This window comes from Bison bison, unplaced genomic scaffold (assembly GCF_000754665.1).
Source record: "Bison bison bison isolate TAMUID 2011002044 unplaced genomic scaffold, Bison_UMD1.0 scf7180017864304, whole genome shotgun sequence".
NCBI lineage: Eukaryota > Metazoa > Chordata > Mammalia > Artiodactyla > Bovidae > Bison > Bison bison.
Genome location: NW_011494876.1, coordinates 4,703,537 through 4,730,046, shown reverse-complemented (window position 1 = coordinate 4,730,046; position 26,510 = coordinate 4,703,537). Strand labels below are relative to the sequence as shown.

Sequence of the window (26,510 nt, the reverse complement as noted above, 5' to 3'; positions counted from 1 at the left end):
GATTTTTAATTCCTTGTTCTTTTCCTCTCAGCCCTTATATCACGGGGTTGGTCTGTACACTCTTAGCCCTTGCAAGCACCAAACTCCTAAACTGTGTCTGGAAATGTTTCCCAGTTCCTTCTCATGATGGGGATTTCTCATAAGCTGAAGTAGCTTCTGTTCTACAACAGTGTGAGACTAGGTGCTTGCTGTAGAGAGAAATGGTGTGAAAAAGGCCTTCCACTCAAAGACAGGAAGTCCCAGCACTGTCTGAGCCAGACTGAACTAGACCCTAATTGTCTTGTTTGCCCCACCCTGAGATGAAATTGTGGCCTTTGGGAATCACGCGTGGTCACCTTGGCAGGTCTTTCCTAGGTAGTGACTTGTGTTGTGTCTTGTCTCTGAGGCTGCAGACTTCAGAGAGAGGCATCTGGTCCCATTAAGTCAGGGATTCCTGTCTCATGACCTCTGTTACGCACTGTGAATTCATAGCCAGGGACTTCAGGACCTCTTCTTTTGTCTAAATGAGATCTTAAAAGCCTTACCCAAGTTTATCCTCTCCTCTAGGGAGAGAGGAAAGGAAGGAAGGGGAATCAGGTGATGTTATCCTTATACATTCCATCCAGCATGCGTTCCTGATTTTTATCTTTATAATTTGACATTTTCTTCCTAGTGATGAATGTGGAAAGCGCTGAGTGATTTAACTGTTGGTATTTTTAAACTAACATTCTGATTATCTCCTATATTTCTTCAGTCACAAACAGCAGAAAGCCTAATCAAGAAGTTTTGACTACAAAGACACTTAAAATTGAGAAGTCTAGAGATCAAATTTGAATCTCAGCGTTTGTTCGGTCAGGTCCTGTCCCTTCTCCTCACCGCCTGCCTTTTTCCTTGTCAGCTTTGGCCTCCACCCCATTCAGTCTTGATTCCAAGTCAGTCCATTCCTCCCCTCTTCTCTGTTCCCATTCAGGGAGGAGGAAGGTTGTTCCCTCAGACTCAGAACTAAAATCTGGAGCCTGGATTTAAATGTTGTTGTTCAGTCACTGAGTCGTGTCTGACTTTTTGGGACCCGATGGACTGCAGCATGCCAGGTTTCCCTGCCCTTCATTATCTCCTGGAATTTGCTTAGAGTCATGTCCATCGAGTCAGCAATGCTGTCTAACCATCTCATCCTCTGCTGTCCCCTGCTCCTTTTTCTTTCAGTCTCTCCGAGCACCAGGGTCTTTTCCAATGAGTCAGTTCTTTGCATCAGGTGGCCACAGTATTGGAGCTTCAGCTTCACCATTAGTCTTTCCAATGAATATACAGAGTTTATTTCCTTTAAGATTGACATGTTTGGTCTTCTTACAGTCCAAGGGAGCGAGTCGCAAGAGTCTTCTCCACCACCACATTTAAAAATCATCAATTATTCATGCTCACCCTTCTTTATGATTCACCTCTCACATCTGTATATGACTAGGAAAAGCCATAGATTTGAATATACAGACCTTTGTCGGCAAAGGTTAGATTGAATCCTATCAATTCAGTTCAGTTCAGTCGTGTCCAGATCTTTGCAACTCCATGGACTGTAGCATGCCAGGCTTCCCTGACCATCACCAACTCCCAGAGCTTGCTCAAACTCATGTCCTTTGAGTCAGTGATACCATCCAACCATCTCATCTTCTGTCGTCCCCTTCTCCTTCTGCCTTCAATCTTTCCCAGCATCAGGGACTTTTCCAGTGAGTCAGCTCTTTGCATCAGGTGGCCAAAGTATTAGCATTTTAGCTTCAGAATCAGTCCCCATGAATATTCAGGACTGATTTTCTTCAGGATTGATTGGTATGATCTCCTTGCAGTCCAAAGGACTCTCAAGAGTCTTCTCTAAACCTCGTACCTAAAACATTTCCTCTGAGCAGGAAAATCCCCTCTACTCAGTGGTTTAGTCCTGGATTAACACTCCTTCCTGAGTCAGTCTCTTGTCAAGGACAATGGAATTAAACCAAGGGCCAGATAAGCGATCAGGTGCTAGTTTTGGAGCCCTGGAGCAGGGTCACATCATCCAGAATTTAGTTTTGGTTGTGGTTTCCAGGTGAAAGTACAGATAATCACGCTTACCGAGCTCTATTAGTATGTGCCATGTGCTGGTGGATGCACTCTGTAATTATTTGTGTAATCCTCACCAGATCCTTGTGGTTACTTTCAGGACTGTATACAGCGAGAGTGAATGTTAGCTAAAATGTCAACAAAATTTAATATGCCTGTTTGATTCTTTCAGGTGTTACAGGAAGTATTCTTGTAATATTTAGAACTCTTTGGAGTTTTAGAGATGATCTGGAGATCAGTAACATGAATGCTTTTTAGTCCTTTTTCCATTTTTCATGTATACAGTGTTTAACTTACAACACGTAGTTAGCTACCAGGGGTGGAAAATGCAGAAGAATCCTAAGTTAAGACCCATAAACTTTTTTTATTAAAAAATAGAACAGTTTAAATACGTGGTTTAGATTTGGGAGAAAAAACATTAATTATACTGTTAGGTTTAAAAATGAACATATATTATTTTTGGATTGTTGCTGTTGGTTAAAAGTAGACACCAAGATGCCTGGATCAAGGTAATGCTTTTAATGTAAATTCCTTGAGGGAGGCATTAATAAGCATATTTGACTAGTAACAACATATAACATGTATATTAGCTTTGTTTTTAATTAGATTTAGACAGAATTCATTATTTTTAATGGCTTTTCATTAGTGAATAGAAACCATTATTTGGATGTGTTATTAGTAAAATAAATTCAAGGTGTATGCTTATTTTCTGCAAAGAATCTCTTAGGTATTTAAAGAAACCATTGTTTGGAATACAAATCATAGACATTTGAAATTCTTTGCTTTTAGACAAAAGTATGATTTATATGCTCTAAAAATAGCACTTTTATCTCTTTTTCTCAGCTCAGGTGTTAGTAGTGAGCTACATTGAAGTGAGATGGTTTACTTACACTACAGAAAAGTCGTACTGCTAACCAGGTATATTTGCTCCTCTTCATTTTTCAAGTAATATTGTTGGAGATGTGGAGGGGGTTGAGATGTGTCTCTCAGATTTTTATTTTTCTTTGAACACATTAGCTTAGTTTGGGTTCAGAATTTATGCATGTCAACCAAGTTCTTAAATATGCCTTAAAGAAGCAGTGCCCATTAAGCAGGACCTCAGACGTGAACCCAGATTTACAGTATTTGCCATTATTTTCACGTGGGGAATTGTCTACCTTAAACAGGCCAGTTGGAATTAATCTCCAGTTGTGTGATTTATTTACCCTCCTGTAGAAATATGTCTTCTTGGTGCTAGTCTACTGCGTTGTAAGCATCTCAAAATGAGAAAATACAGTGACTTGTTAATGGTACACCATGCAGGTAGAGGTGGGTTCTTTTCATGTGCAAATAAGCAGTAAATTAATCTAATAATGTTTTTCCTTAGCTATAGTTTGTCCAACTTTTGGAGGTTTTTATGTAACCTTAAATAATGAAATATCCTTCTTTAGGCCACCTCTTTTTTCCTTTGGCATTGCTCTGTGCAAATTTCTTTCTTACAAAGAGGGTATGACAATAAGCACAGTGTTATCTGTAAATCAGTATCCATCTCCTTCATCCGCTAGGCCATAGAGCTACCCCCAAATATGTAACAGTAAAGTCAGTAAAATCTAGATATTAAAATGTAGCCCACTTAACAACACTTAGGTTTTATTTGCTTTCTGTGAGTTTCATAAATATGTCTTCCTCTTTCTTCCAACCTTTATTCAGAGCTCATGGGTTTTCTGACTAATTTCCATGTTTGGTTCCATTATTCAGTCTCAAATACCACATTGCAGTTTTGGTCTCGGCTCCTAAATCTTCTTTGGTCTGTGACAGTTTTTTATTGTCTTTCCTTACTTGTCATTACCTCAAGGTTTTTAAAGGACTGTTGGCCAAGTGTTTTGTAGAATGTTCCGTTCCTCAGTTTGGGTTTGTCTGATGTTTTCCTCATCATGGGGGTTATGGATTTTTAAAAAAGAATCCAAGAGTGGTTCTGTACCCTTCTTACCACATCCTAACAGGATGTGCATGATAATCCGTGATACCGAAGATGGGGTTGACCTCCACCACTTGGCTGAGATGCTATTTACCAGGCTTCTCCATTGAGAAGTTGCCTTTCCCCCCCTTTTCTGCCTTATTCTTGGGAAGCTAGTCCCTAAATGCAGCAGGTGCTAGGATTAAACTTCACTTCCTGAAGGGGTCAGCTGTCCTTCTGACTCTTGTCCTCTGCCCACGTGGGAAGCACTTGGACCTAGTGAATTTCTCTCCACTTCTGACGTAAATTTCTCTCCTTCAGGTGTCTCTCCTCTCTCCCTGTGTAGCGCTTAATGCCTGCCTCCACCTACCTTAGTCCTTGCTTGGGTGCACAGTTACTTCCTTCATTATATATGGTCGGGTTCTTGAGGGATTGCTATGTGTTTTATAACACAGTAACAGAGGCGATAATCACACCAGCCAACACGTACTGAGTTTCTATTGTTTTTTTTCTTATACTGAGTATCTTCTGTGGATTATCTCATCTGATCCTCATAACCAGCGTTTGAAGTCAAATCACTGATGTTCCCTGTTCGTTGTACAGATGAGCTGACAGAGGCATCCGTCGCATCTCCACCCCCCAACCACCATTTCTTAGCACTGAGCCTGGTACTGAGCATTTGTTGAGTCAGTGTTGAAGTGACTTTGGTGATGAAGTAATGAGCAAGACTAAGTTTCCTCCTTGATTGACCTTTGATTAGAGAGCTCTGCTAAAGCGTAGAAAAAACGAGCATCTTGAGAATAATCGTTTCCCAAAAGGTTTAGAAAGCAAAGTTTTATCCTTTCTTTTCTTTTATTTTTTTTTTAATTTTATTTTTAAACTTTACATAATTGTATTAGTTTTGCCAAATACCAAAATGAATCCTCCACAGGTATACATGTGTTCCCCATCCTATCCTTTCTTTTAAAAAACCTTAATTGCCGTTGGTGGACTTGTTAAGTTTGCACATAGATTCTATCCTGCATATCATGTCTTTGCTGATACAGTGTTACTGTATCACTGTTCAGATTAATGTAATGTCTTAATGAAGAAATGAGTGTTTACTTTGAAAGCTGACGAGTCCAGGAAATGAAGACTTAAGAAGAAATCAACAGATAAAAGTGTAAAATTAAAACCAAAGTAATGACAGAGAACATGTCATGAGAAGACAGACCTATGGAAGATTGCTTAATGTCATCTTCCAATTTATGTGTTTGTGGTAAAAATATGTATACTAGGAGCTCATTGTCTATATAGTTCTATGCTAGACAGTAGAATCAAGTCACACAACGTAGAGAAGGAACCTGTTCTCATAGAGTAATGAGCTGATGGGGAAGCCAGACACTAAAGAGTAAATAATTACATTCATGATCAGATGTCCTTAGGAAAACAAGAACCCATTGCCAGGAGAATACAGAACCCTGTGCATTTCTCATGAAAGCCTCCTTGACAAGGGGATATTTACACTGAGGTCAAACCTTCAGCCAGGAGTTTCAGATGTATTCATTGAATTTATTAAAAGGAAAATACTGGGAATTCCTTGGCAGTCCAGTGACTAAGACTCCGCACGTCTACTGCATGGGGCATAGGTTCAAGCTCTGGTCAGGGAATTAAGATCTCCCTTGTGTCCAGCCCAAAAAAAAAAGAAAATATTTTTCATTCTAGATTGAGGGAAAGTCACTGTTAAATTCCCTTGGTACTAATATGTTGGCAGTATGTCTCAATCAGATCTAATTCATACTACACTCTTAACAGGTGAACAGGGAGTTGCTGTTGGCAGCCAAGCTACCCTGCGGTTTCTACCTGTGAGCCCCATGCCTCCCCTTTTTGAGAAGATAGCCTTGCATATTAGATTGTCATGTTGGAGTTGGTGAACTGTTCTAAATAGGTCCAGCTGTTAAAATGCAGATATTCTAAGAAAGAGTCAATTAGAGGAAACAAAAATGCACATGACTTTTTCTTCTTATTTTAGGTGGGTAATCCCAGACCTGAGAGAGGAAGGTTCTTGCTAATTGTTTTCCCTCCTTCAAAACTAGGTTTCAGTTAACCACAGTGGTTTTGTTTTGTTTTGAGTCATGTTTTTAGCTTAAAGGCATTTACTCATAGTTTTGAAAAACAAAGCATTCAATGCTATGAGACTTGTGCATCTGGAAATGATTAATGATATAATTCTCAGTCCTTTATAAAGTGTCTGAACACCGAAGAGATTTATACAGTGTGGAACGGCAGTGGTGCTTCAGCGTGAGAATAGGTAATCGATACCTGCAAGCTTGGAAAAAGTGTTCTATTTCCTCCACTAATGACATAAGGGGTTTTTGCAAAGCAAGGGTGTCTGGAGCATGAAGCACTCCAAAGAAGAATTAATTTAAAATCTGAAGTGGAAGATCAGTTTCAATTAAAATTGCACTTGAGCAGATATTGGGTAGAAGTGTGAAAGCAAGCATGGTAGTTGGCTTAAATCTTCAGATTGTTACCAGTGAATAAATGAATCTCCCTGATATGAACCCTAATTATATTTTTATAGAGTGCTAACTTATATTTCACCCATGTCTGGCAGGTTATGAGAAATAATGTGAATGGCAAGTATCTATCAGAGGTTACAGAGTATTTTTTTATTATTAGAGGTAGGATAACTACCAGGTGTCTAGGTGTTTTTACAAATGATGACTTGTGTTCTTAGTTCTTTGGAGTTACGTGTGTTAGAATTGATTTTTTACCATGCATTTTTTTTCATTGAGTGTAATTTTATTGTAGTGAGTTTCTGAAAGACATTATATACATACACACACACACACACAATATTCTAACACTTCGGTTTCCATATTTCCAACATACAGGCCCAGTTGTAGCTTAGCCAGAATTAACATGGTGTTCAGCTATCAAATACATCAATGACACTTTATTCAATTTTTTAAGGAATCTTTTTGGTATGTGGAAGAAAATGTAGAGCAAATAGGATAATTGGAGCCATTCCCGTCCACTTTCCTCTCCTTTTTTTCTTCAAGTATATTGATGCAAGGTGAAACATACGCATGCACACTCCGTTCCTTCGTGACTCATCTCACACAGTCTTAGGGAATTCGACCAAGAGGTGACATGACATGAGCAAACAGCCCTTGACAATTCCTAATGTAGCTGGAATCCTACAGTAAAGGAAGTGGTGATGCTAACTTTTTGCAGAAAGTCTTCTGGCACTTACAAGTAATTTTGAAACGTGACCTGGGGTCGCTGAATCTTTGCCCATCAGTGAACGTGTTCTTTCTGATAGTCTGTTATCTTAGTCTTTGGGATGTGGATTAGGGAAGAGGACCCAGGCATAGAGTGAGGCTGAGCTCTTTGCCAGACAGCAAGCATCTGAATCATTTTGGGGGCAGCTTTGTCAGTTACTCTTGCAGCCATGAAGCTTCCATTACTGTGACTGGAAAGGTTTTTGTGGTCACCTCTTTGTTCATGGTACCCCTGTTTGTATCTGCTGGGAGCTGTATCAGACTTAGGGGAACAGGGGAATCCATGGTCAGTGAGTGTGTGGTGGGTGCTGGGCACAGGTGTCGACTCTTCCTTGGTAGCAGGGGGACCTAAGATATCCTCCTGTCTTCCATCATGCAAGGCTAAGTATGGAATGAGGCAGAAAGGAATGGGTTCATGGATGAGTTGATCACCTAAAGTCACTTTGGCCATTTATCCTCTTTTATTTGATATGTGAAGAAATTTAAAGCTGAAAAAAACCTGCTAGGAATATAAGTATGTGTATATATTTATTTATACACATACTGAACTGTATTGATTGAGAAGCCTAAGTTTTATCTGCTAATTATTATACAGTTATTATATACTGCCATATATAAAATAGATAATTAAGAAGGACCTATGGTATAGCACCTACTCCAGTACTCTTGCCTGGAAAATCCCATGGGTGGAGGGGCCTGGTGGCTGCAGTCCATGGGGTCGCTAGGAGTCAGACACAACTGAGTGACTTCACTTTATTTTTCACTTTCATGCATTGGAGAAGGAAATGGCAACCCACTCCAGTGTTCTTGCCTGGAGAATCCCAGGGACAGGGGAGCCTGGTGGGCTGCCGTCTATGGGGTCGCACAGAGTCGGACACGACTGAAGCAACTTAGCAGCAGCAGCATGGTATAGCACTGGGAGCTACTCAATATTTTGTAATGACCTCTGTGCAAAAAGAATCTGAAAAAGAATATATATATGTATATATATAATTGAATCAATTTGCAGTACACCTAAAACGAACACATTATAAATCAACTGTACTCCAATATAAAATAGAATATTGAAAAAATTATACCGTTTAGACCTATTCTATAGCTGGTTTTCAAACAAAAAATTTATCTTAATCTCTCTAGTAAATGATGTTTTTTCTAGTTGACTACTTCTGCTTTGTCATGTCACGAAGGTTGTAAAATTTTCTCTCCCTATGCCTGCTTGACACTCATTAGGGTTATGCATGATAGCTGCATTCTCTTTGTCTATGTCCGTGGCATATGCCCCTCCAAAATCTTTATATGAATGCTGAGTCCAGTCTTAAGGTAGCTTTGTGTCCCCATCTCCTATGACAGAGAGGGGCTGAGAAAGGGAAGTGGGTGCCTTAATACATATGTGTTCAAACTGGCTACACTGAAAAATCTCACGATTAGCCAAAGGAAAACCATATCCTATTGACTACATTGTTTGTAGTGACTCTCATCCCATGTTGTGTTGCTTCTAATTTTTTTTCCAGTTCAGAAATTCCTAGAAACATAGCAAAAAGTTGTGTTTCATATAATGTTCACAGTAGCAGAACATGTTAAATTGATGAAGGTGTTTTCTTGTGAGTAAATGCTTTGTTTATTTTAGGAAAATTATTTTTAAAACAATTTTTTTTAATGTGAATAACTCTGACAACCCTTCTGCTCAATTTTCTTAATTGAGTAACAGAAAAAAAGAAAAGGCAAATATTTGATTACAAATCAAGAGGAAAAACTGTCTCAAGTAACATTTTTTTCTTACCTTTTCTTGCCCTACCCAGCAAGTGGCTTGGGCTGATAGCTTTCCAGTGGACAAACGTCGTTAGGGTGGGGATACGTAGGACAATGTATCTTGGCAGATGACATGCTTGACTTTTGTGTGTCTTATTCGTTCCATCTGTGCCCTTTGAGCCACAGGAGTTGAAATCTTGTTTTCTCTTAACAGGTGCCTATGGTCCTGAGTACTGGGTCACGTCTAGTGTCAGCTGTGGGGGCCGTCAGCAGTCACCTATCGACATTTCAGACCAGCACGCACGCGTCAGTGAGGAGTACCAGGACCTGCAACTCGATGGCTTCGACAACGAGTCTTCTAACAAAACCTGGATGAAAAACACAGGGAAAACAGGTACAGCGTCTTCTTTACCTGTCTGTAGGCCAGCGTGAAATGTTTCTGGTGTCTCTGGTCTGTACCTTAACCATGACTTGCTCCTTTAGTTCTGCACGTTCCTATGGAGAACGTATAGCTGAGTGACAGCTCTGGAATTGACCCTCAGTTTAAGAACCGCTGCTTGCTGTGTGATTTTGGGCAAACTGCCTAACCACTTTGTGCTTAAAGATTTTTTTTTTTTCAATGTGATAGGGTAAAAATATAAAGATAAAAACGCATATGGATAATGAAATTGTATCAATCTCATAGAATTGTTAAAGATTTGAGTGGGTCAGTCCATGTAAAGTATATAGAATGAACTTTGAGACCTCTGTTCTAGTATGGTGACCACTAGCCATATGTTAGCTACATTTAAATTTAAATTAATTAAAGCTCAGTAAGATTAAAATTTATTCCATGTATAGTTTTGTTTTTGTTTCCTGCCTTCTTAGGGTGTCTGTCTGCAGTGTTGGAAAGCAGAGGAGACACACGTTCAGATCTTTGTATTTTGAGGGTAGAGGTAGGGGATCGCCTTTATTTTTTTCAGCTTTAAGATATAGGGCTTCCCAGGTGGCGCTAGGGGTAAAGAATCCCCCTTCCAGTGCAGGAAATGCAAGAGACATGTATTAGATCACTGGGTCAGGAAGGTCCCTGGAGTCAGAAATAGCAACCCACTGCAGTATTCTTGCCTGGAAAATTCCTTGGCCAGGGAAGCCTGGCAGGATATAATCCATGGGGCTGCAAAGAGTCAGACACGACTGAGCGCCTGAGCACACATTAAGATATAATTGGCATATAACATTTTGCCATTTCATTTTATTGGTCATTTCTTTTGCAGTGCAGAGCTTTTTATTTTGGTGAGTCTCATTTGTTTGGTCGCTTTTGCTTTTGTCATTTTTGTCGCTTGCATCATATCCAAATTTGTCGCTTGCATCATATCCAAATTATCATTGACATGATCAGTGTCAAGGAGCTTTCTCCCTATGTTTTCTTGTAGGAGTTTTATAGTCTCAAGTCTTATATTTACATCTTTAATCAATTTCGTTACTTTTCATGAGGGATGTAAGGTAGTGGTCCAGCTTCATTCTTGTATATGAATGTCTCATTTTTCCAACACCATTTATTGACGAGGCTATCCTTTTCAAACCGTTGAGTATTCTTGGCTCTTTTGTTAATTATGAGCAAATATTCCTATGCGTGGGTTTATTTCTTAGAATCTAGATTTTATTTCATTGGTTGATGTGTTTTTTTTTTATGCCCGTTCCATACCGTTTTGATTATCATAGCTTTGGAGTATCATTTGAAATCAAGAAGTATAATGCCTCCAGCTTTGTTCTTCTTTCTAAGGATTCCTTTTCTTAGGATCTTAGGTGGTTTCATAGGAATTCTAGGATGGTTTTGACTTTTTCTGTGAAAAACGCTATTGGAATTTTGATAGGAATTTCAAAGAACCTATAGATCTCTTTGGGCAGTATTGTACTAGCCACGTTTCGTATGTTTGGTAGCCATGTATAGCTAGTGGCTACCATAACAGCCTGCATGGTCAGAGAACATTCTATCATTACAGAAATTTCTACTAGACATCACTGTGCCAAATGCACAGATGGAAATGCATTTCTTATCTCCCTTGAGAATTTGACTTGTTAATATTTGTTTTGTATTATAATACAGATGAAAACTGTCTTATCCCTTTGTGTATCAGACCAGCAGTTTGATCCTCCGGCTTCCTTTTACCTACCTCACCTTTCACTTAGGGTCCATGAATATGAAATACCACATTTTCAGAATTGCTAATGCAAAATGCTTCCCTCTTAATCACTACCATGCAAATAACAGTTACAGATTGTTGATGGAAGTAGCAGAGATTGCCTTGCTCTGCCCCACTGTTTGATTTGAAAATAAATGTGTGGGTGTTATATTACATTTGTGCCTAGTGTTAACTGGGATTCTGTGGTGCTAAAGGTATTTTTTCTTATCTTATTTTTCTACTCTTATAACCCAACCCATTAAAACTGACTCTCTCTCTCTCTCTTTGGAACGATCCCTTTGTAACCAAGGATGTCAGTACAGAGCACTCTTAGCAGTCCCTCCAGGAGCCTTGGCTGCCTGAAGCCCTCATGCGAAGCTAAAATGACTTCATTATCTGTCTTTTGGTCCCATTCATGTTGTGGGTCACTGAGTTGCCTTAAAAAAAAAAAACATCTAAGTGGCTGCACGTACAACTTTAGGGCTCTATTTTCTTTCTCTGAACCAGCATTTGTCAGAGATTTTTTTTGTGGCTGATTGCTTTGAGTTGGTCTGACTTGATCTTAGAATTGTTTTCCACTCAACACAGTGGTTCCTGGCTTCGAGATCTTTTTCATAATGTCCCCATAAACAGGTCTTCGAGCATTATAGCAGGCTATCTTCTCCTGTACCTCGATTCATCCATTTGAGCATCTGCTCGGAACAAACTTGTATACCAGTGATATTATTTGTACACACCTTTTTACCTGCACCTTTCTACTCCCTGAGTTTAGATGGTGTGTTTATAGTTACAATTCAGATTTTATCTAACAGTAGCTCTGCTTTGTGTTTCAAATGTGAGTGTCCTTTGGAGATCCGTGATGGGAATAGTACTCTACAGACAGTCTGAATGTGGTGGATGAGAGCTTTGCTCTGCTGGGGTAATCAGATCTGGGGGTTGAGTGCCACCTTGGTGCCACATTCCGGAAGCCTGCCAAAGGCAATTTGCTGGGCTCTCTGATACGGTTTTCTACTTGACTTGCAACGCTTGACAGCCTTCTGCAAAGATAACATGTTTTAGTGACAGCTTTCAGCTTGGTATCTCCAATGACAGGTTTTAGACAAGTGTAGGGTTCACTCAATGCAAGTTGATTCATGACCTTGGTCTTCCAGAAGCTGATTATCAATCTCTGTCACTCTCCTGGCCTCCAGAGTGATCCACAAGTTGTTGCCTGTCTGTGGGCGCATGCGCCTGACTTTAGAGCACAGCCATCTAAATATGAACGCATCTGTCTCTGAAATTCAGAAGCACGGCTTTCTGAGAAGCAGAAATAAATCTTTGTTACTTCTCAAACTGTGCTTATGACTTCAAAATTTATGACATCATACTAGACAGGCTAATAGCCCATGAATAATCAATCTATGATCTTTTTTTTTTTAAGTACCAACCATTTACAAAAAATTAATTTATTGATTTTAATTGGAGGCTAATTATTTTACAATACTGTGGTGATTTTTGCAATACATTGACATGAAATAGCCACGGGTGTACATGTGTCCCCCATCCTGAGCCCCCCTCCCACCTCCCTCCCCATCCCATCCCTCTGGGTTGTCTCAGTTCACCAGCTTTGAGTGCCCTATTTCATACATCGAACTTGAACTGATCATCTGTTTCACATATGGTAATATACATGTTTCAGTGCTCTTCTCTCAAATCATCCCACCCTTGTCTTCTCCCACGGAGTCCAAAAGTCTGTTCTTTTTATCTGTGTCTCATTTGCTCTCTTGTGTAAAAGGTTATTGTTACCATCTTTCTAAATTCCATATATTTGCGTTAATATACTGTATTGGTGTTTTTCTTTCTGACTTACTTCACTCTGTATAATAGGCTTCAGTTTCATCCACCTCATTAGAACTGATTCAATTGTGTTCTTTTTAATAGCTGAGTAATATTCCATTGTGTATATGTATCACAACTTTCTTACCCATTTGTCTGCCGATGGACATCTAGGTTGTTTCCATGTCCTAGCTATTGTAAACAGTGCTGCGATGAACATTGAGGTATGCAGTGTTAAATGTAAACATCGAATTGTATCTTCTGTTCTCTTAAAAGAGTTTCAATGTATGTTTCTCTAGAAACTTGGGTGCCTGAAAACCTGTCTTCTTTTTTTTTAAATATGCATGAACCTAGGAACAGCTTTATTCTCCTGTTCTTAAAATGCCAGATGAGTTCATAAATATTCCAGCATTTTTAGAGAAATGAGGATCCATTTGCTTTGTCTGTTATGTCTGGATCATATAAACTGAGCTGAACACAGTGCAAATACAGGGCAGGATGCTGTGTATCTGAATTAACTGTCAGAGTTGATAATACCAACAGTGAATCGTATTGATAGGCAAGCTGGATAATATTAGTTTAAAAAAGTACATATCATTGTACTTTAGTTTTATAAGATTTGACTATTTGGAGAAACTGAATAGAGGGGACACAAGACCTCTATATTATTTCTTAGAACTACATGTGGATCTACAGTTATCAGGAAGATTAAAAGTTTAATTAAAAAAAATTATATCATGAGCCACATTGTTGTTGTCATCATCATTCATTTTGGATCTAAATTTCTTGACTAGATGCCAAAAAACCTTATTTTTCTTGAGTCATTAATTTTTGAGCCCCAAAAGTCTTTTCTTGAAACTTGCACTTCTACAAAATAAATTCAGGAAGAGATACTTATTTTTTCTGTTGGAAATTTACAGGTCACTTATCTGTAAAATAGACTGTCTTGTGGATATTAAAATATGAATACAGAAAGTTAATATTTAAAGCGGCCTGTTACATACAGACAGTAACTTTGCCGTAAAACAGTTTGAATGTTCATATCTGTCTTAACCTGTGGAGAGGACCATATATCCAATCCAGCATAATCAATAGAGCAATGTGGTTGTCCCTAGTCCACTTCTCGAAAGTTGTCTAAAATATCTTTAGAAGACAGATAGCATCTCTCTGTTTCTTTCTGAACAGCCGTAACTCTCTATTGTGCTAGTTCTCATTTGATTTCATCTAAAGTTATTTCCTTTTCTTTCATTTTTGTAGAATGAAAAGATAATGCATTCAACAAGAACGTTTCAAGAGAATCTTGCTGTTCCTAGCATTAGCTTCGAACTAAATGATTGGAATTTAAGATGTAGATAGTGGTCCTGGTGTATGTTAATAAGCCATGGTCTCCTGCGAGTTTTAACTATTTGGAGGGTGTTTATTTTTCCACCTCTTTTTCTTTTACCTTACACTAAGGACAAAGAGTAAATACATTTGCCAAAATGCGCGTTACTACTGTTTCCACACTTCATATTGGTTTGCTCTATTTTTTCTTTGCCTACATACTTTCTTATTTGTCTACATATACCTGACATAGATGGATTTAAAAAGTAGTTGTTAAATTAATAAAAGTAGATCCACAATTGGGAAAGTCTGCATAAATTGTGGAGGAACCACGTCCTAACATGTTGCTGAGCCCATATAATTCAGACAAAGATTAGGAGACTGTTGCATCTACTTATTTCACCTAGTCCTTGGAGCTTTTATGATAAAGCAGTTCCATAAGAACCCACAGGTAAACTAAGTCTCAATGAACAGTCTCACCACAGGCTGGTAGAAAGAGAAAAATACAATCTTAAAAACAACCTCACTCATTTCCACATGCTAGTTCCGTGGCTGAGCACGTCACCCCAGCTCAGTGCGAGAGGAGCATTTGACGCTGCTTCTCTTTTTGCTCACATGGTAAGCCCCACTCCACCCCCAGCCAAGCGAGTGTCTGACCAGAACGGACACTCTACATTCATTGCAGTTGCTGCTTGACCAACTGCTGCCTCCATGGTGCCCTGAAGGATCAGTGTTTTGAGCAAGGTTGATGGAGAAACTGACGCGAGCCTTACTTAGAGCCATCATTGGCTCCTTACAGGGTTTCCAGTGGTGATTTTCATGATGCTTGATTTCTGTCCAAATTCATGGACTTCTGTGCTCAGCCCTCACTCAGGAGGGAGTTCCATAGTTTGAGCATGACTGTCCACGTGTCACACGCATAGAAAAGCCTTTAACACCTCTGAGATTGGTAAGGAATATTCTAGGAATTCTCTGTGTGCTTGTCTTCTTGACCCTCACTGTCTGTGCTTCCTCTTCTTTCACTTTGTAATCTATTTCTGTCTGTTCATGAGTGTATCTCCACATGCTTTCGTTTTTTGTGGTTTTGCTCTCTCCCATCTTTTCTCTCACATCTCCGTGAATTTCCTGTCTCCTGTAACAAAACTGGCTGTTGCCTGTTGGTCTGTCTTTACCCCCAGCTCCTAACTTTGTCCCCTTTCTCTCCTTTCTTCCTGTTATCCTTATAGCTAGTCGCAGATGAGAACCGCGGTTTGAAAAGGGGTTTTGCTTACTCTGTGTATGGAGTAGAGTGTCGAGCATTGATGGCGAAAATCTAAGTATGTCCTCATTTCAATAAAACCTTTATTCCTGGCATATTGATGTAGGACCGGTTTTTGGAACAAGTGAAAATACACAGTGATCTCCCAAGTCCGTGTTCTTAGGGTTTCCAGTTTGGCTTGAGAAGAAACCATTACTTATTTTTATTCTATCACCCACCACCCTATCGCAGTTATCTCAGTGATCCTTGACAGGTACTGAAGAGGGACTGGCATTGGATCTTTTCCCCTGGATCACATTTTCTTCTTTAAGCTATGAGTTCTTATGCCATTAATGAATTGGTTATTTTGCTCACAAAGAAGCTGCCAAGCTTTCTGATTAGAAGCAGAGCATCCGCCAAGTAGACAGATGTTTGAAAGCATCTGGGTGTTCAGCAGCATTGACATTGGGCCTGCCCAACCCTGTCTTTGTAATACCCTGTAGCACCTCTGGTTAGCTCAAGGTTGCCCAAAAAAGAAAATTTAAGTGTAATTAAAAAAAAAAAGTCTGTTCTTCTTTGGGGCATGCTAAATGTGCTTTGGCTCTTCATTTTTTAAATTTTCCTATTTGAAATATCCAGATCCCTTATTATTTAGCTGTTAAAAAGAGTGAAATAATGCCATTTGTAGCAACGTGGATGGACCTAGAGATTGTCATACTGAGTGAAGTAAGAGAGAGAAGGGGAAATATCATACGACATCCTTTATATGTGGAATTTAGAAAGAAATTATACAGAGGAACTTACAAAACAGAAACAGACTCACAGACTTGGAAAACAAACTTAGGTTGCAGGGGAGAGGGATAGTTAGGGAGTTGGGGATGAACGTGTACACATTGCTGTATTTTAAATGGATAACCAGCAAGGACCTAGTGTATAACACAGAGAAATCTGCTGAGTGTTATATGGCAGCCTGGATGGGAGGGGAATTTGGGGGAGAACAGATAACGTGTGTACGTGTGGCTGAGTGCCTTTGCTGTTCATCTGAAATTATCACAACATTGTTAATCGGCTGTACTCCAGTACAACATAAAAAATTTTTAAAAAATCAAATATCCAGATTCCTGGATTCTTGTCAGCCTGTTAGCATTCAGTCTTGCCTGAACCCTGAAGTTCCAGTTGGAGCTATTTCCCTAGGTCTCTCTTTGCAAGACACACTGTAAGCTCTGTTTCCTGCCTGCCAAGCTCCACATCCTTTCTGTTATTCCCACAGCCCAAGCGCTCGCTCAGGTAGTAGCAGCTATCTTCTGGGTAAACTGAAGCTTAATTTACCAATCACAGAATGGGCAAACCAGCGCTTTGTTATATAACTAGACTCATGAAGACTTTGAACTTGGAGGGTACTTTTTAAAGTCCACTTTTCTGTTTTAGGGCACAGAACCTACTGGGTTGTCATCCAACATATTTTATGATTAAAGGGTCAAGTATTCTGCCTTGTCCATCTTGCTTAGTTTCAGTTCAGTTCAGTAGCTCAGTCATGTCCAACTCTGCGACCCCATGGACTGCAGCACGCCAGGCCTCCCTGTCCATCGCCAACTCCCAGAGTTTACTAAAATTCATGTCCTTTGAGTCGGTGATGCCATCCAACCATCTCATCCTCTGTCGTCCCCTTCTCCTCCCGCCTTCAGTCTTTCCCAGCATCAGGGTCTTTTCCAATGAGTCAGTTCTTCACATCAGGTGCTGGGGCCTGTTTTCCCCACCAACTATACACTCTGTGAGGGCAGGAGATAAAACCTCATTTAAAATCTTTCCTTTTCTTCCCAGTAGGTACAGGTAAATATTAGATAAAGTAAATGCTGGTGCCTATAGGGAAGTCAGTAGAAGGTTAGCACTTGAGCTTCTGTGTGTTGACTTCCAGACCAGGGAGTTTCTATGTGACCAGGAGCCCCAAAGCATTCCCTGATGCACACTGGAGTTGTGGGTGGTTGGGGGTCTCAGCCTTAATGATCTAATAATGGTAGCCTTTCCCCATCTTGTATTGAAAGCTGGTTGACAAGTGGTGGAGGCAAGATACTGAGGCGCTTATTTTCCTTCTCTCATCGATTTTTAAAAAACTTTTGGCATCTGTTGCTATTTAGTCAGATTTTAGTGGGAATACTTGCTTTAGGCCAGCATTATTTAGACACATTGAGTATAATTTATTAACCATTAATGGATGTCCTGCAAAGAATGCAGTGAGTGCCTGGTCCTCAGTCACCCCGTCAAATTTGGAAAGTAATTCCTTATCCATGGTGTGACTCCTTATGTCTCCCCTGCCCCTATGCAGAGCATTTTTGCATTATGGGGAGCCCTGGACATAGGGGGAATCTATGAAAGCTGTGGATCCTCTTCCTGGAAGAACTGTTATAAACAGTAATTATACAATGCCATCTATTTTTTAACTATAATCTTGAGGTATACAGTATTATTATCTGACACCTGTGTACACTACAAGCTGATCAGCACCCCAAGTCTCATTACCATCAGTCACCGTACAGTTGATTCCCTCCACACATTTCACGCACCCCTGGTAACTGCTCCTCTGATCTCTGTATCTGTGAGTTTATTTTCATTTTAGTTTGCTCATTTTGTGTGTGTGTGTGTGTGTGTTTCCAGACATAACTGAAATAATGCACATCTGTCTTTCTCCTTCTGGCCTATTTCACTTAGAGCAATATCTTCAAGGTCCATTCATGTTGTTGCAAATGGCAAACTTTCTTTTTCGTGGCTGAGTAGTATTCCATTGTGTATACATACACCACGTCATCTTTATCTGTTCGTCTCTCTGTGAGGCCTTAGGTTGTTTCTCTATCATGGCTGTTTTAAACATAGAGGTTGACTTACCTTTTCAAATTAGTTTTCATGTGCTTTGGATAAATGCCCAAGTGGAATAGGTAGGTCAAATGACAGTTCTGTTCTTACTTATTCTTACTGTTTTCTATAGTGAAAAAATCCCCGCCAGTGGTGCCCAAAGTTTCTCTTTTGTCCACACCATTGCCAATACTTACTTCTTGTCTTTCTGACGATAGCCATTGTAACAGGTGCGAGGTGATTCACACTGTGATTTTGTTTTGCATCTTCCTATTAATTAGTCATGTTGAACATCTTTGCGTGTACCTGTTGGCCATCTGTATGTCTTTTCTGGAAAAATGTCTACTTAGATCCTGTACCTAATTTTCAATTGGATTGTTAGTCTTATTGTCATTGAATTCTGTGAGTTCTCTGTATTCACCCCTTAGTGGGTATACACATTGCAAGCACCTTCTCCCCTTTAATAGGTTGCCTTTTCTTTTCTTTTAAATTGTGTTTCCTTTTTTGAAAGATGTATATTTACTTGTTTTATGGCTGCACCGAGTCTTCACTGCTGTGCGAGCACTGTTCTGTAGTTGCAGCTGGTGGGAGCTACTCTCGTTGCAGTGTGTGGGCTTGTCTTGTCGTAGAGACAGGCTCTAGGTGCAAGGGCTTCAGTAGCGGTGACTCCTGGGCTCTGGGGCACAGTTTCAATAGTTGCGGCATATAGGGTTAGTTGCTCTGCGGCATGTGGGATCTTCCCAGAATGCGGATTGAACCTGTGCCCCCTGCATTGGCAGGCGGATTCCTAACCAATGAGCCAACCAGGGAATCCCCTGCTGTTTCATTTTGATGGTGGTTTCTTTCTCTGTGCAGAAGCTTTTCACTTTGATATATTCCCATTTGTTTATTTTTGCTTTTGTTTTTCTTGTTTTTATAGTCAGATCCAGAAAAGAATGAGTAAGACCCATGTCAAAGAGTTTACCACCTATGTTTTCTTCTAGGAAGTTTGTGGTTTTGGTCTTTTAGTCAGATCTTTAATTCATTTTGAGTTAATTTTTGCATATGATATGAAATGGTAGTGTTCATTCTTTGTATGTGACTGCCCAGTTTTCCCAACACCATTTGTTGAAAAGTCTATCCTCTCTCCATCATATGTTCTTTGCTCCTTGTAAATTAATTGCCCATATATGTATGGATTTATTTCTGGGTGCTTACAATGCCATCTTCATGCAGTAATGTGGTGAATGAATAACTCTTCTGGGCATTCACCCTATGTCAACTATTGTGATCCCACAACAAACTTGTGAAGTTGCTGTTGTATTATTCCACTTTTAAGAATAGGAATGGAAGCACCCAGAATTGTAGTAACTTTGTCAAAACTGGATAGTGGCAGATCTAGGACTGAAATCCAGACCCAAGTGGTTCCAGAGTCCAACTCCATTTATGACCCCATGCTCAGAATTTTACTTCCTGTTTCAGGAGGGCATAGACCCCCCAATCTGTGAGTAGCTGTTGCTATGGACTTTGGAATCCAGGTTAAAGATTCTGAATTTGAAACCTATATCTTCTACTTCCTCCATTATTCTGCTTTGACTTCATCAAAATCCATGTTAGCAGTTGAACAGCCAGAGGGCCTTATTCTATAAAGTCCACTCCTAGGTAACTTACCTGCCTCCTCATCCTCTTCCTAGCCCATCTTTCTCCAGTCTTTAGCTGTTGCTTGCTACCTTCTTTGTTGCTTGCTTCCTTCTTAAATGTCGCCTTACCCAGATTCACTTTTTTGTGCTATTGTTTTAAAACTTAAATTAAAATGTATTTGTTTATTATTATCAAAGTTTCATTTACCTATCATGCTATACTACTGTTTTTCAGTTGACTCCCTTCATTTTAATTAAAATGAATTGATTTTAAAACAAAACATTTTATCAACACCTTAATGCAAAAACCCGTACTATTTGACATGTGATAGACATATGTAAAAAATTATGCCTATAAGCTGTGAAAGTAAATCAAAGGTACCAGTGTTATTACGTTCTAGCTTAAATACTTCTGGTAAAAGGGGGAAATGAATGAGTATCATTTGAAGTGTGGAGTGCATATTAGACATCAAATTAAGATTATGTTTTCCATAGATAAGCCCAAAAGGATAAAAATAATGGAAATATGTTTTTTACTCGATGTTATAGTAAATTCAAAGCAGCTACTCAACACTTAACATCTCAAGTATTTGGGCCACATCTACCTTTGCTGTTTGTTGTTTCTGCTCAAGGACACAGTTTTGTTTTGTGGGAAAAACAATACTGCTTTAGAGTGGAACTCTGAAAGTAAAAGTACAGGTGTGGTCACCCCTCTGCGCTGTGCTTCTTTTGACAATAACCCACATTGACCGTGCACTTGCTGAATTGCTGGCACTGTTCAGCGCTTTCTGTGTGTGATTTCCTTCAAACATCAAAACCGCCTCACCAGGTAGGCACTGTTAATGCCATTTGAGTAATGATGGAAACCGAGACACAGAGAAGTCAGATAACTTGCCCAAGGTCACCCAGCTTTTAAGTGGCAGAACAAGATCCTCACCCAGGTCTGTCCGTCTTCTGAGCTCGAGGCTCTTACCACATTCTGTGCTCTGCAGCAACTACCTCTGGTACATTTTGTTCTGAAGCAGAGCTGTGTTATCTGTGGTCGGCAGAAACTTGTTGCATGGTAGCTGGGCAAGTTCTCTCTTCCCAGTGTTCCGTGTAAACAAAAATGTAAGCCGTAAGCTGCTTTCAGAAGATTGGGGCAGTACGTGCTTGTAGCATGCTGTGTTCTCTAGTGAGAGATACTGTAAAATGAAAAATGAGATTAGTGTTTCAGGTTGTACGGTTGCCTAATTATGCTTTTAATTATTCATGTAAAACAAGTAAAATGACCCCTGACAGAGACATAAATGATTTAGGTAAAATCAAATATTTATAAGATGCTGCTGAGTCCCTGGATGTATTGTAACAGATGCACTCCAAATGCTTTGCCTCCGTCCTTTGGATGCAAAATGGTAAGTATAGAATCTGTAACCGGCTGAGAGTCATCAACAGTGTTTAGGACACTACTGAGCGAATTCATAGGTATTTTGGCTTTGGCACGCAGGTTCAAAATAATAGTTAGTCTTCTAAAAATATTATATCCTAGAGATCACCCACTCCAGCGTTCTTGCCTGGAGAATCCCAGGGACGGGGGAGCCTGGTGGGCTGCCATCTATGGGGTTGCATAGAGTTGGATATGACTGAAGTGACTTAGCAGCAGCAGCAACAGAGATCACCAAATGACAACCCCCTCCTGCTTGTTCTTACTTTTTTTTAGTGGTTGGGAAAATTAAAAAAAAGAAAAAAGGAGAAAAATATTCCATAACCTGTGAAAATTATATCCAAATTGTAGTATGGATAAGTTTTTATTGGAACAAAGCCTCACCTGAGCATTTACTTACTGTGTTTCACTGCTTCTGCGTTATGAACACTGTTAAGTAGTTGAAAAGGAGCCATAGGACCCACCAGTCCTTCAGTATGTCTTATCTTAACCTTTTACAGAAGAAGTTCACCAACCCTTCTTCTAAACCATGCTAGCAGAAATAAAGATGGAACAAAGCTGTAGCATATTCAGTCAGCTTAAGAAACACTTTTATTTCATCTTATCCTTTAATCTCCATTCTACTAATTGAATATTTTTTCAGAAGTTGGAGGAAAACTGCCTTTTGAATGCAGTAAAAAGGGATTTACACAAACAGGTTTCCTTCACTTCCTTTTAGTGCTCCCTTAATATAGAGAAGTGCTGAAACTAATTATACTTGTTTTAGAAATGGGTCATTAGTTTAGTCTCTATCTTTTATGGAGACCTAATTTTCATGCAGGATTTCTCTCTAAGACTCGAACTGGGATCTCTTTAGGAAGAGCAGATGATGAGGATATGAAAGGTTTTCCCTGCCTTAAAAAAGCTTAGCTTTTGATCACAAACCATTTAATATATTGATTGGAACTTAATGTGTATTTAGCAGCCAATAAGTATTTGAATGAATGAATTCAGTTCAAACAACAAGGAGGGGGAAATATATGACTTACAAAATAAAATCTTTTTATCCACTTGGGTATTACATTCCTTTTGGAAAAATAATTTTTCTGCTAGTATAAGTCCATGTCTTTGGTTCTTGATTTTTCTTTTCCAGGTTTTAAGGAAGAGAGATGTGGTTTTGAAATTTAGGATTTGAATTGATTGACCTTTTTTCAGATGGGCTAAGCAAAAGTTTCCTAGAATTAAAAGAAATAGTAAAGTAAATCTACTAAAACGCAGTTATTTGAGTGACTTACTGAGAATTTTGGCTGCACTTTCCTGTACACCGTATCAAATATGACCACATTCCCCAACCCTGGCTGTCTTCCCTTTATTGTTGCCTCAATATTGGTTTCTTGTAGTCACTAAGTCGTGTCCAACTCTTTATAACGCAATAGACTGTAGGCTGCCAGGCTTCTCTGTCCATGGGACTTCCCAGGCAAGGATGCTGGAGTGGGTTGCCATTTCCTCATCCAGGGGATCTTCCTGACCCAGGGATTGAACCTGGATCTCCTGCGTCGGCAGACAGATTTTTTACCACTGAAAAGCCCACCTTAGTATTTGTAGACCCTGCAAGTATTATTACTTGATACGTTGCCTAAGTTTTCTGATTGAAGAAACATGTCTTTTGCATCCAGCCTATGTGTATTTCCATCTCATTCCAGAGTGAATCTTGGGGTGGCACCAGGCGAAAGAAGTGAAAGTGTGAGTCACTCAGCTGTGTCTGACTCTGCGATCCCATGGTCTATAGCCTGCCAGGCTCCTCTGTCCGTGGGATTCTCCTGGCAGGAATACTGCAGTGGTTTGCCATTTCCTTCTCTAGGGGATCTTTCCAACCCAGGGATCGAACCCAGGTCTCCTGCACTGCAGGCAGATTCCTTACCAGCTGAGCCACTAGGGAAGCCCTAGGAATCAGTGTTTTAAGAAAGAGAAATAATTTTGATCATCAAGCAGATTTAGGAGACCTGAATGAAAGCAACGTATTCTGTTATTGTCTGTGATGTGTGTTTGTGTTTTCTTTTCCAACAATGAAATGGATAAATTCTGAGACCATTCCCTGGGAATTTTCAGAAGTTAGAGTCAACTGACTCTTGAGAGCATTCTTCACCTAGAATGTGCTAATGTGTGCAAACTGATGTTTGGGGTTTGCGTTTTAACAGGTACATGAGGAAATAATTCACGTCGTATAACCATGAGCTTTTTTAATGTAGCAAAAGATATCTTTTCAGTTTGGTTTGGAAACTCATTGTTCACCCCCGCACCCTATTTTTCACAGTTGCCATCCTGCTGAAAGACGACTATTTTGTCAGCGGTGCTGGCCTGCCTGGCAGATTCAAAGCTGAGAAGGTGGAGTTTCACTGGGGCCACAGCAATGGCTCTGCCGGCTCTGAACACAGTGTCAACGGCAGGCGGTTTCCCGTGGAGGTGAGTGCAACCTGAGGCTTCAGGGACAGCTGGGTCCTGGGCCTTGGCGGTAACGGAGTGCTTTGTCTTTATCCCCCAGACATTTTGCGTGTAAAACTTGTACCATTCTTTCCTTTGTGTCTGAAAATCCTACATATATAGCATGACAGAGGATAGCTGTTCTCCAGACATTTTGCGTGTAAAACTTGTACCATTCTTTCCTTTGTGTCTGAAAATCCTACATATATAGCATGACAGAGGATAGCTGTTCTCCAGTTTCTCATCTTTGTTTAATGGGCACAGCATATAGAAGTCACAAACATTGTGATTTGAGTCGACTTAAACCCTTGGTGGATGATTTCAAACCCTTGGTTTTATTTGACCCGATTTCTTCTCTCTGTCCGTTTCTGAAACCCTGCTTTCTAAAAGTGAAATTCTGTCTTCGTTTTGACCTTTTACAAAAGTGAAGGGGTAGTTGATTTGTGAATGGGAGTCTCAGAACCATCTCTCAACAGGGAAGATGCTTGAAAGGTTTGTGTGCTGCTGAAGAAGATGCTGTGGCCACTGGTCATATGATTCACTGTTACCTTTTTGGGATCAATGGTGTCATTTTGCCTCTATGTCTGTTTTCTCAGAGATCCATGCAGACGAAAGGGTGGGTGCGGTAGGTCAAGACATGTACTTGAGAGAGAGGGAAGGCTCAGTTCTCCAAGCTCTTGTTTTAATCTTGGTGGGGACAACACATCTGCTCCATTGCTAGCCTCATTTTTTTATATCTTTAATCACAGTCAGGATGTAAATATTCTTTCCTTGGGACAAGCGTATTTGTTGATTATTTGGATGCCCACATGGTAAGCTTTACAAATTTGTGAAAGAAGTAGGTAGGCTTGTACCCAAGCCTGTGACTGAACTCAAAACATGAAATGACAACTCTCTTAGAGTTTTATGACTTCAGTAAGTCATGACCTACTTGGGTCATCTGATGAATACTTTCAGTCCTTCTCCATAGAGAAAAAATATAAATGTGTACACACACATATTTGCTCGTAATCTGTAGGGTTTTGTCACTCACCCTCACTCCTCAAACCCATTCATGGGCCTTTTAGGTAACTTTGAAGCTCAGGTGAAAAATCTCTACAAGAGGTGGAAATGAATAGTATTTCTTTGTTTATACATGTTTATATTCACATACCGATTTGTCTCTTATCCATGATTGCTGGAGAAGCCAGAGATCACCATTCTGAGAAAGTGCTGCATATTTTTGTTGTTGTTGTTGAGCTGATGAATTCACAGTATTAAAAATTCTTTCTGCATTAGCATTCCTCTATCATAGGACTTCCTGTCCTAGTCACATTAATGTTATGCCTTATGAGTAGGGTTTCTACTTAATGGGCTCTTTTTCTCCTTTTATGTTGAATGAATCATTTCTTAGACATCTTAGCTTGATTTGTACTTGGAAAACTTGATTCCTAGAAGCCAAGTTGCATCAGGTTTTGAAGTTCGGGGTTTCTCTTTTGTTCCTGTCGGCCAGTTCGCATTGGCAGTGCAGCTGAAGGGAAAGTTTCTGTCCAGCCAGGTTTGCGCTAAAGCTTCTTTATCTTTGAATCAGGCTGCCATTTGTCTAGTTAATGTTGATCTGGACAAAAGACATGTACTTGAAAGTTTGGGAAACTTAATTTGGCAGCTGGCTTGGAAAAGACAAACTCTGAAAGAAAAAACTGGAAACTGCCTGCCTCATGCTGAAATCACATTTCCTAGTGCCTGTCTCCTCCTCCTGTTTGATTCTGGAAAGATGAATAGAATAGATACATATTCTTTTGAAAATTTATTGCTTTAAATGAATTTTTTTAACTCAAAAAGGTCCATGAAATTTAGAAACTAATTAGAAATGGCAGCTACAATGCCCAGACTTACTTTTGGACCAAGCTCTTTGAATTTATTTCTTCTCAGTAATGTCAGATGGTAAGCTGCCTATATTAATTGGGTGCTTCATTGAAACCCATCTGGTTCCTAACTTGTTTTTCTTTTTAATGTGATAAATATGTTAAATTACTTAGTGGTTGTAGTTGGAGGAACTTGAATTTCAGAGATCAAAGGTAACGGGATCAAATTTAGTTGTAAAATATGCACAGAAATGTTGCTCATTTTTGCACAAGAATTAAATTGCTTTGAGCTCTTGATTAACACCAGCTCTTCCTGAGATTTTTATACTGTTTGAACATCTCAGACTTGGTTTATATCTTCCCACATAACTACACTGCTTTTCAAGATGTTAAAATGAAAGGGAGAAAATCATAATGTACCACATGGTAATTTATCAGCATTGGGGATATTATTGGTCTTTTATAGAGAGCCAGAGAAGGAAGAGACATTGTGCACGGTTGGGCTGGGATTGGTCAAATACAGCATTGATTCTGCACTGGAGATATCATCCTCCCCTTCAGAGGACATTAGGCATTTTCCGGGGACACTTGTGGTTGTCGCCATTGTGGGCAGTGGTGTGCTACCAGCATCTAGTGGGCAGAGGCCAGGGATGATGCTACACATCCCAATTCATAGGACAGCCCACTGTCACTATTGGGAGACTCTCGGGAAGAGAAAGCTGTGTGTGTAGTGGAATCCAGCCCTCCTTTACTTGTGTGGCATCATTT

General features: G+C 39.8%; 1 protein-coding gene across 3 annotated transcripts in view; it reads left to right on the top strand.

The window, feature by feature from the left end:
• The window catches only part of PTPRG (protein tyrosine phosphatase, receptor type, G), a 775,476-nt gene that overhangs the window by 435,651 nt on the left and 313,315 nt on the right, over positions 1–26,510 (top strand). For all 3 annotated transcript variants that reach the window (XM_010851541.1, XM_010851540.1, XM_010851538.1), the window contains 2 exons: positions 9,227–9,406; positions 23,732–23,880. In XM_010851541.1, coding sequence (XP_010849843.1) covers positions 9,227–9,406; positions 23,732–23,880 — 329 coding nt within the window. The remainder of the gene's footprint in view (positions 1–9,226; positions 9,407–23,731; positions 23,881–26,510) is intronic.